We start from the raw sequence: 12,685 nt of genomic DNA on the forward strand, positions 1-12,685 counted from the left end.
CTTACATGCATGCCAGTTGGAAATCTACCACCAACCTCAAGCCCCAGGTTGAGTTCCAAGGGACTGGGTTGTGTTTTTTTTCTTTTTGATTGGTATTTTGTCATCTTGAATATTATTTTAAATAAGTGGTTCATTAACTAGGGCTTGGAGATCTTGTAATGCATAGAGATTTTTGTCAGGTTGCCATCCAATCTGAGAGTTTGCAATCACTTGAAAGCTGAGGACCATAATGAGTATAAGCATCTGTAATAAAGCAGGCCCTCTCAGAGGACCAAAATTGTGGTACTAGAATGATTCTTTTCTTTCTTTCTTGTATTTTCTTGTTAAGAGATTCTCTTCCCTCAGAAGAAATCATTATTCTGTGCCATTTGATGACTCTCCTACTTAACTTTGGAAAGAGGGACGCATTTAACAGTGTTTCTTGTGCCCTGGGCTGCTCCAGGGAGGTCAAGTATTCACTCATTCAGGGAGTAGTTACTGACCACTCATTCTGTTACTAGGCAGTGGCTCACACTTGCTTTTGTTGGGGACAGCTGTCAGCTTCTTGTTCCCTTCTCTTCCAGGCTGTCATTCTCGTTCCCGCCTCCTCCCTTCTTCAACAGGCCAGGAATGTTGGACTCTGTGATCCATCACCTGTCTGAATCCATCTCCCGTCACTGGCATATATGGACAAGCCGGCCTGACAGCATGTGATGAGGGGCTGCTAAAAACAGCCTCAGTCCCCACTCTGAAGCAGTCTGGCTTGGAACAATGTCCTCTAGCCAAAGAAACCTAAAGGACACTTGAGCACACAACCCTTGGATTTCTTTCAAGGAAACCGGTCCTTAGATTTACCCCTCCATCCATCCGGATCACCCTTTTGCTGACTCCACACGCCCCAGGGCCGGCGAGGAGATGAGTACATCTCTGAATTACAAGTCTTTTTCCAAGGAACAGCAGACGATGGACACCCTGGAGAAGCAGCTTATCTGTCCCATCTGTTTGGAGATGTTCACAAAACCTGTGGTGATTCTTCCATGTCAGCACAACCTGTGTAGAAAGTGTGCCAGTGACATTTTCCAGGTAGGTTTGTTTGCTTATTCAGGGAGGATGGTATGTGGGGTAGAAGAAGCAACCCAGGAAACAAGCGTTTCCTGTGGAGGTGAGGTCCTGCTGGAAATCTCACGGGGCTGAATTTGTTCTAGGGGAAGGGGAGCGAGTTTGTCTATTTTTGTGACTTATGTTTTCTGTTTTGTAACCCTTTCTACCACTTCCAATGATGGAGTATTATTTCAAAAACCAAGAGCCAGTACTCCTGAGAAAGAAGGAAAATAGATCCCTCTTTCCAAGTTTTAAGTGAATTATCTATCACCATTGGGCACTACTGGGGAGATTATCCAAGTGCCTTAAGCTGTTTGCATATATAGGCTTTATGTTTTTTTTAGGGTAAAGTTGAGCTCCCCTTTAGGGTTTTGGGACATGAATACCTTAGGTTAGGGAGCCCAAGACCTCTGGCTTGCTTGTAACCCCGCCCCCTCCCAAGTCCTATAACCAGCTCTTTGTCTCTTTGTTCTGTGGTCCCTGGCACATGGTGAATGCCTAATGAATGCTTCTGGACTTGAGATTTGTAACCAGATTGCCAGGTCTTTGTGGAGAGAAACATGGATTTAGGTGGTAAAGCAGATGGGTTTGTGATATAAACGTATACACCATCTGAATATAAGACCACTTCATTAGGGTGAAGTAGGGAAGGAAACTTTGATGACAAGAATAATTCTATAGTTTGGATTAACATCGGCTCTTTTTACATGTGAGAGGGGCCCTAGGAGACTATTATGTACTAGAACTTTAAGTTGCAGTTTGCACAATTTATAAAGTGGAAGTTCAGGCTAGAGAGATCTGGGAAAAGTTATCTGTGTCATTATTGAATTTTTGGTTTTTTGTTGGGCAAGAACAGGCCTCGAATCCATACTTGCCAACGAGAGGAGGCACTACAGTGGCATCGGGTGGTCGATTCAGGTGCCCCTCCTGCAGGCATGAGGTGGTTCTGGACAGACATGGGGTGTATGGACTTCAGAGGAACTTGCTGGTGGAAAACATCATCGACATATACAAGCAGGAGTCCACCAGGTAATAGTCCAGTGCACCATTCTTTTTTTTTTTTTTTGTGGGGCAATGAGGGTTAAGTGACTTGCCCAGGGTCACACAGCTAGTAAGTGTCAAGTGTCTGAGGCTGGATTTGAACTCAGGTCCTCCTGAATCCAGGGCCAGTACTTTATCCACTGCACCACCTAGCTGCCCCCTGCATCATTCATTTTTATCCCCAGGCTACTATATGGGTGGGTAGTGGGGTCGTGCAGTGGGTAAAGCTTTGGGCCTGGAGTCAGGGAGATCTGAGTTCAAATCCTGCCTCAGATACTTACTAGCCATGTGACCTTGGGTAAATCATTTATCTCAGTTTCTCATCCATAAAATGGGGACACAATGGAGAAGTATATAGCAAACTATTCCAGCATCTTTGTCAAGAAAACTCCATGAACAGAGTCAATGGGGTCACATAGAGTCAGATACAACTCAACAACAACAACAATAACAGCACTCTTTGGGAGCTTGATGACACAATACAGGCCTCTACTAACTCAAAAACACAGAACATAGACTAAGTATTTTACATCTAAACCATGGCATAGCCTGAAACTTTGTATTTACATGGACCAAAATCAGCCTCCAGGGACTCACAGAGAAATCTCTGTTGGTCTTGTTTTTCCTCAACAATGATTGGTCCTTGGAAAATCAGGATTTGTCTTACATACTAGTTCCTATACAAGCACAAAAGCTGTCATTTGCCCTTTGTTCTCAAAGAAGACAATGATATCACCTGACGTCATGACTTCCATTGAATTGGATTTAAGTGAGGGCAGGCTGTTCAAGGTAATGTCATCAATCTCACTCTCTCCTCCAGAGCCATCTGGATCTAGTGGCAAGATGTATTTCTGGGTGACTGTAGATGGCCCCAGATGTTTTAAGGCAATTGGGGTTAAGCGACTTTCCCAGGGTCACACAGCTAGTAAGTGTCTGAGGTGAGATTTGAACTCAGGTCCTCCCAACGTCAGGGCTAGTGCTCTATCCACTAGCTATTGTACTACCTAGCTGTCCTTCCCATCTTCAAATATACAGAGGTGGAAGGGACCACAGAGATCATCAGTTCCAATGTCTTCATTTTACAAATGAGGAAACCAAAGCTCAGAGAACTTCAGTGACATGGCTGAGGCGACACCACTAGTAAGTGGCAAAGTCATGATTCTAACCCAGAGCCAGTGAAGTTCCCATTGAAATATATCCACAATATAGAAATAAATACACAAAAATATATATGTGTATACACTCTATAGCATATATGTAGATGTATACACAACGTGAAATAATCATGTGTATATAAATGTGTACATACATACATACACATATATATTTAAATGTATATGTATGTATTTATGGGGAGAGAGAGAGAGAGAGAGAGAGAGAGAGAGAGAGAGAATGACGGGTCATGTTTAGGTTTTTTTATATACATATATATTTACCAGTGTAAATATATCCCACTCCATTCCTCAGTTTCCTCATCTTTAAAATAGAGATAATAATACAAGCACTAACTGGTTCATTTTGAAGGAAGTGCTATGTGAACCTTAAAGTGTTACATTTCTTAAGTTCTTACAAGATATGTGTGACCCTAGACAAGTAACTGGGTTTTAGGACAGTTGTAGATCCTCACTGGTAAAGGAAACTCTCGCTCCTAAGTTCTCTCCTCCAATGAAGTCCCAGGCCTGTCCAAAGGAACCAGTGACTTAAATGGAATCGTTTATAAGAGAGTTACCAGAGGCATTAAGGGATTAAATGACTCACCTAGTGTCACACAGCCAGAGACCTGAACATTAAGTAACGTTGAAGACTCAGGACAAAATTATCTGCTCAATAGTGTTCTTAGATAATATGGCTCAGGGACAGCTTGGGTGGGGGCACAAAGGATATTGATGATGAACTAGGCCTTAATTACAACCCTGAAACTGTTTAATGTGCCAATAAACATTTAGTAAGCACCCACCATGTGCCAGGCACTGTGCCAAGCACTGTGGATACAAAGAAAGGCAAGATAGCCCCTACCCTCAAGGGGCTTGCAATTTAATGTGAGAAGGCAACACACAAAAGCTGGAAAGTCCAGGGTGGCGGGAAGGTACCTGGAGAAGTTGGCAATGATGGGGAAGTCCAGAGCAGTACAGCTGGGTGGGAAATTAGTCTGGTTCTGAAATTGTTTTGTTTTTGAAATTCTGGTCCCCTTTTGACCTGACATTTAAGAGATCCATCTTTTAGGGTTAGAACAAGTCTCCATTTTTTAATGCTAGCTAGCCCTGGGAACTTGACATATATAAAATTGTAATAATAGCAATTATCTGATTATCTATGTGGTTAGGGGAAAGGTAAAAAATTCTGGTTCCCCTTTGACCTGGCATATGAGAGATCCATCCTTTAGAGCTAGAATAAGCCTCCATCTTTAATGCCAGATAGCCCTGGGAACTTGATATATATAAAATTATAATAGAAATTATCTGATTATCCAAGTAGTTAGGGAAAAGGTAAAAAAAATCCATGAAACTAAAATGCTACCGTGTAAGGGTGATGTTTCACCTTAGCTAAGCAGTTCCCCCAGAAAATGCCAAGAACAGCTATTTGGAGGTAAATTAATTGTGAAAGGAGAATGAATGAACCTTTCACATTGACTTAGATGAATTGTATTTTTGTGTTTACCACGTTCTTTTTATCCTTTTGTTTTTAAACAAAGAGTTGCCTTTGAGGTATCTTTGTGGAGTAGCAAGACCAAAAATCTCACTCTTCAAGGCCCTCTACCCTGATGATTGATTACTTCAACCAGCACATACTGAACCTTCAAAAGCTCTGGTAGGGTCCTAGAATATACATAAATAATCGATTTAGAGATGGAAGGGACCTTTAAGGACTTCTAGCATGACTTCTTTTTTTGTTTGTTTTTTTGTTTTGTTTTTTGCTGGGCAATGGGGGTTAAGTGACTTGCCCAGGGTCACACAGCTAGTAAGTGTCAAGTGTCTGAGGCCAGATTTGAACTCAGGTCCTCCTGAATCCAGGGCTAGTGCTTTATCCACTGTGCCACCTAATTGCACCCATAAATAAATATTTGAGATGAGGATGCTATCCCAGGTCTTCCTGACACCAAGTCTAGAGATTTAGCCACTACCCCCAGTGTAACCATTAAGTACTAAGAAATCAAAGGAAGCCATCGCTAGTTGTCTTCGCCTATGTCTTGCCATTGTACTCCAATGACTCTAGAGGCAAGAGTGAGGCTGATGACTTTGCACTCTGCCTCACTTAAATGCAACTCACTTGAAAGTCAAGACATCACCCTTGTGATGTCATTGATCTTCTTTGAGAATGAAGGACTAACAACAACAACAACCCTGGGCTAGTCACTTAACCTCTGCCTAAATCCAGTGGAGAAGGAAATGGCAAACCATTCTAGTATCTTTGCTATGAAAAGCCATACAGGGTCACAGAGAGTCAGACATGACTGAACAACAAGCCACAATAATAATAATTTGTCTTCATATGAAACTCAGTGGTTGCAAACACCAGCTATTTGAGCCCCACAACACCCTACTAGAAGTAGATAGTACCTTCATTTTATAGATTGGAAAACTGAGACTGAAAGACTTCTCAGCACTCCCAGGTAGTGCCCTAAAGCTTTAAGTCACAGAGTAGGTGCTCGTCTGCATGGTAGAGAGACTTCTTCACAGGAGCTCCTTGTACTAATGGAATTGTGGATCTAGTTAAAAAGGAAAGGAAAGAAAAAGAGAGGAGAAGAGAGGAAAAGAGAATCGAGGTGAGGTGAGGTGAGGCAAGATCCAGGGGGGTAATTATAGAGGTAATGCTCATTGATCCTTTTTCACTTGGACTCTTAGTCTTTTGGTTATTTCATGGTTTGCTGAGTGTCTACTTCCAAAGAGCCATGAGGCAGCTGGAAGGCACATCGGATAGAGTACTGACACTGGAATCAGGAACACCTGAGTTCAAATCCAGCCTCAGATTCTTACTTAGCTATGTGACCCTGGGAAAGTCATTTAACCTCTGCCTTAGTTTCCTCAACTATACAATGGGGCTAATATTAGCACCTACCTCTCAGGGTTGTCATGAAAATCAAATGAGATAATATTTGTAAATCACTTAGCATAGTGCCTCAACACAGTAGGTACTTAATAAATGCTTATTCCCTTCCACCAAAAGATCCATGATTTTACTGTTATCCATACTCCCCCCACAGCTCCAGATTGTAAAACCTTCCATTCTTTAATAGAAGGGTTTTATGAGTTGCTCTGGCCATTAAATCCATCATCACCTGGTAGCCGACCTTCTGGTGATGAACCTCTCCAGACTGAGCTGGACTAGTCATCAGATGACAAACGCACAATTCATCACTAGGCCCTTCCTTCAAGCCTTTCCAGATTGTGTAATTTGTGTTCTGTTGTCATAGGCTTGGAAGCCCAAGGTCACTGCACCTTGATGAATAATAGCACAGTAGGACTTCAGTCATCAGAGGCATCTGCCCGCCAGCAGCCTTGAGATAACCCTTGTCTCTGAAACTTTTGGTTAAAGTGAGGTCTGGGGGTTATAATGAGATGATGATGATGATGGTGGTGGTGGTATTAATGGGCATTAACATGGCACCTGAAGATTGACGAGAGCTTTACATAGGACTGTAGATTATCCCATTTATTCCTCACAGTATCCCTGTGCAGTACTATTATTATCCTCTCTTTACTGCTAAGGAGACAGAAATTGAAGTGGGTGATCATTTAGGTCACTCAGCTAATAAGTGCCTGAGAAGAGACAAGGGCGAGGGTGTTTCAAGGGACAAGAGATTGGGAACAGGGAGGTGTTCTACTTTTGTTAATGCAATAACCAACTGTGATTCCAGAAGACTGTAGAGGAAGCAGGCTCCCCACCTCTTGCCAGAGAGCTGATGGTTTTAGGTTGCACAGAGAGACATACATTTTGGGATGTGGACAATAAAGGAATTGGCTTCACTTGATGATATGGGTTATGAGGGTTTTCTTTTCTTTTTTTGTTCACGGGAAGGAGGAAGTGAGAGGAAAAAAAGAATTAAAAAAATTAAAAAAAACCTTCTACTTAAGAGATGGGATCAAAAACTCACATCACTGACTTTACCAACCCCTCTTAATTTTAGTGCCTTCCCTCTGTTAATAATATCCTATTTATCCTGTATATGTTTGTTTATTGTTTCTCCCATTGGATCATAAATTCTTTGAGGGCAAGATCTGGTTTTTTGCCTCTTTTTATATCTTCAGCACTTTATCACGGGGCCTGTACATAGCAAGAGCTTAATAAATCTTTATGATTTATTGAATTCTCTGTATTAGCATTGACCACAGTAGTGAAAGTAATTCTGGAAGGAAATCAGTGGACACATGGGGAAGGACCTGTAGGGGCATGCTCTGCAAGTATAAAAGTGGCTCTAGAATATTCTTGAGCTTGATAGTGCAATAGATAGAGCACTGGGCCCAGAATCAGGGAGGCCTGAGTTCAAATCTCACTTCTGACAACTATGCTAACTATGACCTTAGGCATGTTACTTAGTCTCTAGTTTCCTCAACTGTATAATGAAGATAATCACAGCCTTGACTGTGATGCTCAAATGAGATAATATTTGTAAAGTATTTAGCACATAGTAGGTACTATATTAACAGCTATTATGAGAGGAGCAATGGAAGCTATCATGAGCGGAGTCTAGCATATATGGGGACAAGTGGGGCTGGACTATGGGCGGTTCCCCAATCTACCCCTGGCAAAGTGGAAATTGAGGGCATATTTATCTGGAATATTTCTTTCACAGGCCTGAAAGAAAGTCGGAGCAGCCGATGTGTGAAGAGCACGAAGATGAAAGAATCAACATTTACTGCCTGAACTGTGAAGTACCCACCTGCTCCATGTGCAAGGTCTTTGGGGCTCACAAAGATTGTCAGGTGGCTCCCCTCACTCATGTTTTCCAGAGGCAGAAAGTAAGTAAGAACAAACTTGGCTCCACCTCATCTCTCTCTGTGTAACTTCCCCTTGTAACCTCTCTTTCCCAATACTGCAGGTCAAGAGGACCCAGCCTATGAAAGAGAACAGAGTTAGAAAGTTGGGCAGGTGTGCCACAGGCCACGTTTCCTGAGAGAAAGAGTCCTACTGGTTTAGGTACCATGATGTAGTTGCCTGGGCTAGGCAGAGTTTAGGAATGAACTGCTTCAGGGTCAGGAAAATACAGGATCTCTCTTGAGGGCAGACTATGAGAAAAAAAGAGGTATTTCTGTTCTCCTCCAGTTGTGTCTTTTTTCTTCAGTCACAACTGAAAGATGCTTTCCCTTTCTCCTCAAAGGGCAGCTTTGGTCTAGCAGCACAAGCACTAGATTTGGAATCAGAAGGCCTGGGTTCAAATCCTAGCTCTGCTACTGTAAAAAAATATTAACTGGGTCTTAATCTGTGACCTCCTATAACTCAAATTAGCTGGCTATCTGACTGCTATTAATTTAATATGGGGGGGGGCAGCGAGGTGGTACAGTGGATAGAGCACTGGCCCTAGAGTCAGAAGGACCTGAGTTGAAATCTGGCCTAAGACACTTGACACTTACTAGCTGTGTGACCCTGGGCAAGTCACTTAACCCCAATTGCCCCTCAAAAAGAAAAAAAATTAATATGGGGAGAGCCAATTGGGAAGCTCTCCCTCCCCCACTGCCTCTCCCAGCCTGATTAGAAACAAGATTAGGAAGCCTCTTTCAATTTAACTCAAACACAGGGTGTATTTATGAGAATAAACTTAGAGATAAAGATAACAAAAGTAAAATACGACCTGACTGCGTTTTAACTTTCTCTCCTGCTGCTTGCCCATCTCTCACCTGAGGGTATGCTGGCCGCTCATCTCCTCCTCACCGTCAGCCATGCCCCACTCTTCTTCACGACTCTCTCTCACTACCCCTGCTAGCTCCTTCACTTTCATTGTCAGCCGCCTGTCTTGTCATCTCCCCCACAACTGAAATCCCCCCTTTCTCAGTCTCCTTCTCTCAGTCTCCTTTTTTTCACTATCCACCCCCCCCAGGCTATATAACCCTTCTTTGTCCTCCTGAAACTCCGGCTGACTGTGCCCGCACACACCAAGCTAATTCGTTGGCTCCCCTAGGGCAGGCAGAGCCCTGTGCTGGCCATGCAGGGAGCTGGGGGCTGGGTGGAGGAAGCTGGGGCATTCCTGAGGTTTTTCATGCACATCCCTGCTGAGCTGGGCCTGGGCTGGGCATAGCATTCGAGGCTTATGTGCCTGGGGTGGTTTCGAGGAGAGCCCTTGCACTGGGGAAGGGGTGGCCCGTTTGGGGTACCCAAGGCTAATTTCAGCCACTCACACTACTCACTATATTTGTGAATTTGGTCGAGTCCCTTGACCTCTCTGGGACTCAAAAGCGTGATCTATAAAATGTTGAGAGGGCTGGACAAATGAATGCAAAAGCAGTTATCAAATATTTACTGTGTGTCAATTCTGGGGACACAAAAAATATAAGACAATATTCTCTACAGCATTTTATATTCACTCACTCACATTTGGGGAAGACAATATATACAATCACAGATCCAAAATAAGAAAAAGGATAAATCCAAAGCCAGTGGAAATTTTGTATCCATTGATGTGGGGCAAATGGAGAAACCCAGAAGCCTGAAGGGAATGGCAAGGCAAGAGGGGCCCTTAGGTTGGGTGTAGCAGCTTAGATAGCACTGCCTAAAGGTCTAGAAGGCATAGTGCATAAGAGGCTGAGCAGATGACTTGCACTTGGTGACTCCCAGCTCATCCTAGTAGTATGAACAACTATGTAACTCTTCCCACCTGTTTGCCTCAGTGGGATCTTAGAAACCCAGTTTTGGGGGTAGAGAGGTGAAGACAAAGGTAATCTTCTCCCCCATGGACTACTTACCATTCATTTTTAGGTCCTATAACTAGGGGAGAGTTGGAGTTGGTAGTACCCTGTTTAAAAAATAAGCTGCAGTTTGCTTTAAAATTAGAAGAAATGTCTGGATTACTCTATGACCTTATGTCTCTCTTGGTCATATATTGGGAGATTGACACTGTAGAAGAACATCTTTCAGAGCATGATCCTTAACTTACAGCATTACCTGTAGGGCCACCCACCGACCCTAACCCTAACCCTTGCAGTCCCTTCTCTCTTTAACCCTAAAGTTTCATGCAGCAAAATATAGGCAGTTTTCCATTTGATGTAGAGAAAGAACATGTCTGGATGCTCAGATTGATTTATCTACCATTAAGCTTTGTGAAATTCAGTAGCTATAAAAATTTTATCATAAAATATTTTATTTTCTAGTTACATGTAGAGATAGTTTTCAACATTCTTTATAAGGTTTTTAGTTCCAAACTTTTCTCCCTCCCTCCTCTCCCTCCCCCCTCCCCATGACAGCAAGCAATCTGATATAGTCTATATATGTACAATCACATTAAACATATTTCTGTATTAGTCATGCTGTGAAAGAAGAATCAGAACAAAAGGGAAAAACCTCAAAAAACAAAAACAAAAACAAAAACAGTATGGTTCAATCTGCATCTAGATTCCACAGTTCTTTTTTCTGGATGTGGAGAGCATTTTCCATCATGAGTCCTTTGGAATTATCTTGGATCATTGTATTGCTGAGAAAAGTTAAGTCTATCACAGTTGATCATCACACAATGTTGTTGATACTGTGTACAATGTTCTCCTGGTTCTGCTCATTTCACTCAGCATCAGTTCATGTAAGTCTTTCCAGTTTTTCTGAAATCTGCCTGCTTGTCGTTTCTTACAGCACAATAGTATTCTATTATATTCATATACCACAACTTGTTCAGCCATTCCCCAATTGATGGACATCCCCTCAATTTCTGATTCTTTGCCACCACAAAAAGAGCAGTAACAAATATTTTTGTACATGTGGGTCCTTTCTCCTTTTTTATGATCTCTTTGGGATAAAGATCTAGTAGTGGTATTATTGTGTCAAAGGGTATGAACAGTCCCAAAGACCTTTAAGCATAGTTCCAAATTGCTCTCCAGAATGGATGGATCAGTTCACAGCTCTACCAACAATGCATTAGTGTTCCATTTTTTCCACAACTTCTCCAACATTTATTATTTTCCTTTTTTGTCATATTAGCCAATCTGATAGTAGGTGTAGATTGCAAGGACGAAGGGTATCTGTGCCCTCTAGTTCAGATTCAGTCACTGAGACTACACATTTACCACATTTTTGTGAGAAATCAAATTTGATTGGCTTCCAGCACTCAAAGCCAAAACTTTTCCAGAAGCACTAAGTCTCACAACTACCAGTAGTTACTAATTAATCAAGCTAGATGGATGTGAAATTCTATTGGAGTTCAATGAAGAGCTCTTTTAACTTTCATCATTTTCTACTGGCTTTGGATTTATTCCTTTTTCTTATTATGGAGCTGTCATTTAAGGTCAAGGAACTTCTGGTATGGAAACTTTCTCTACTAACTTAGATCATAGAGATGGAAAGGAGGTCATACCAGTTCAACCCTTTTATTTTATAGATGAGAACACTAGAGCCCAGAGATGTTAGGTGATTTGTCCACATGAATGGATGGACAGATAAAGCATTTATTAAGCACTTACTGTGTGCAGATCAGTGGGGATATAAATGGACAAGAAAGAGTCCTTGCTCAAAAGGGGCTCCCATTTTAATGGTAGAAACAACACACATAGGAGGTTTCTGCCCCAAGTCTGATGGAAAGGTCCATTGTACTCAGGGAGCAGTGGCAAAGTGGAGCTAATGCCTCTTCAATGCCATTCCAACTTGTGCATGAGTATCTCTTCTCCTACACTAATTGCATTGACCAGTACCAGCTGATGACACATCTTGTGAGGAGATTTCTTGGTCATCACTTTCCTCAGCAAAGTGAGACACAGAGGGAGTTCCTTCCCCAAGTGTCTCTGGCCCTTTGAAGGGCCTGGAGCAGAAGAATCAGGTGACCTTAATCCCCTGGGCCTAAGTTTATTCATTTGGTATGGCAAGACAGTAGGTTCCAGGCCCTGGTGCTAATTCCCACAGAGCAATCTGAATTTCATACAAGCTGTGATGACACTAAGTCCTAAACTTAGTTAGTATTTGAAGCATCATTGTTTTTGTTTCTTGTTGTTTATTATTATTTTCCAGTTACATATTACATCTAAGGATAGTTTTCAACATCTGCCCTCTGGATTTTTAGTTCCAAATCCCTCCCCCCTCCCCAAGACAGAAAGCAGGCTGATATAGGCTGTATATGTATAATCACATTAAACACACCTCTACATTAGTCATCTTGTGAAAGAAGAATCAGAGCACAAAGGAAAAACTTGAGGCATCATTTGAACCCAGGTCGTCCTGACTCTGAGTCCAGTGCTCTAATCTGTTACAACATGTTGCTTCTTTAATAAATTCAGCAAGTCCTCTGTAACTTAGAGCAGAACTGTCAAACATGAAGCTTGCAAAGCAAGACTTCCCGAGACACCAGAGACAGATTAAAATGTAATTGGGAAATACATAACATAATAAACAGGACACAGATGACCTCAGTACTTGCTGCTCTAAGCCAATTTGCAGG

The 12,685-nt window shown here is 42.1% G+C and overlaps 1 protein-coding gene across 4 annotated transcripts in view; it reads left to right on the top strand.

The window, feature by feature from the left end:
* Nucleotides 1-529: 529 nt before the first annotated feature.
* The window catches only part of TRIM55 (tripartite motif containing 55), a 78,521-nt gene continuing 66,365 nt past the window's right edge, over nucleotides 530-12,685 (top strand). For 3 of the 4 annotated variants that reach the window (XM_043974993.1, XM_043974991.1, XM_043974990.1), the window contains exons 1-3: nucleotides 530-1,062; nucleotides 1,937-2,109; nucleotides 7,913-8,078. In XM_043974993.1, the coding sequence (XP_043830928.1) occupies nucleotides 895-1,062; nucleotides 1,937-2,109; nucleotides 7,913-8,078 (507 nt within the window). In that variant the 5' untranslated portion in view covers nucleotides 530-894. The remainder of the gene's footprint in view (nucleotides 1,063-1,936; nucleotides 2,110-7,912; nucleotides 8,079-12,685) is intronic. The other variant, XM_043974989.1, reaches the window with a different exon arrangement.

The sequence above is a fragment of the Dromiciops gliroides genome, chromosome 1, assembly GCF_019393635.1.
Source record: "Dromiciops gliroides isolate mDroGli1 chromosome 1, mDroGli1.pri, whole genome shotgun sequence".
In the NCBI taxonomy this organism is placed as follows: domain Eukaryota; kingdom Metazoa; phylum Chordata; class Mammalia; order Microbiotheria; family Microbiotheriidae; genus Dromiciops; species Dromiciops gliroides.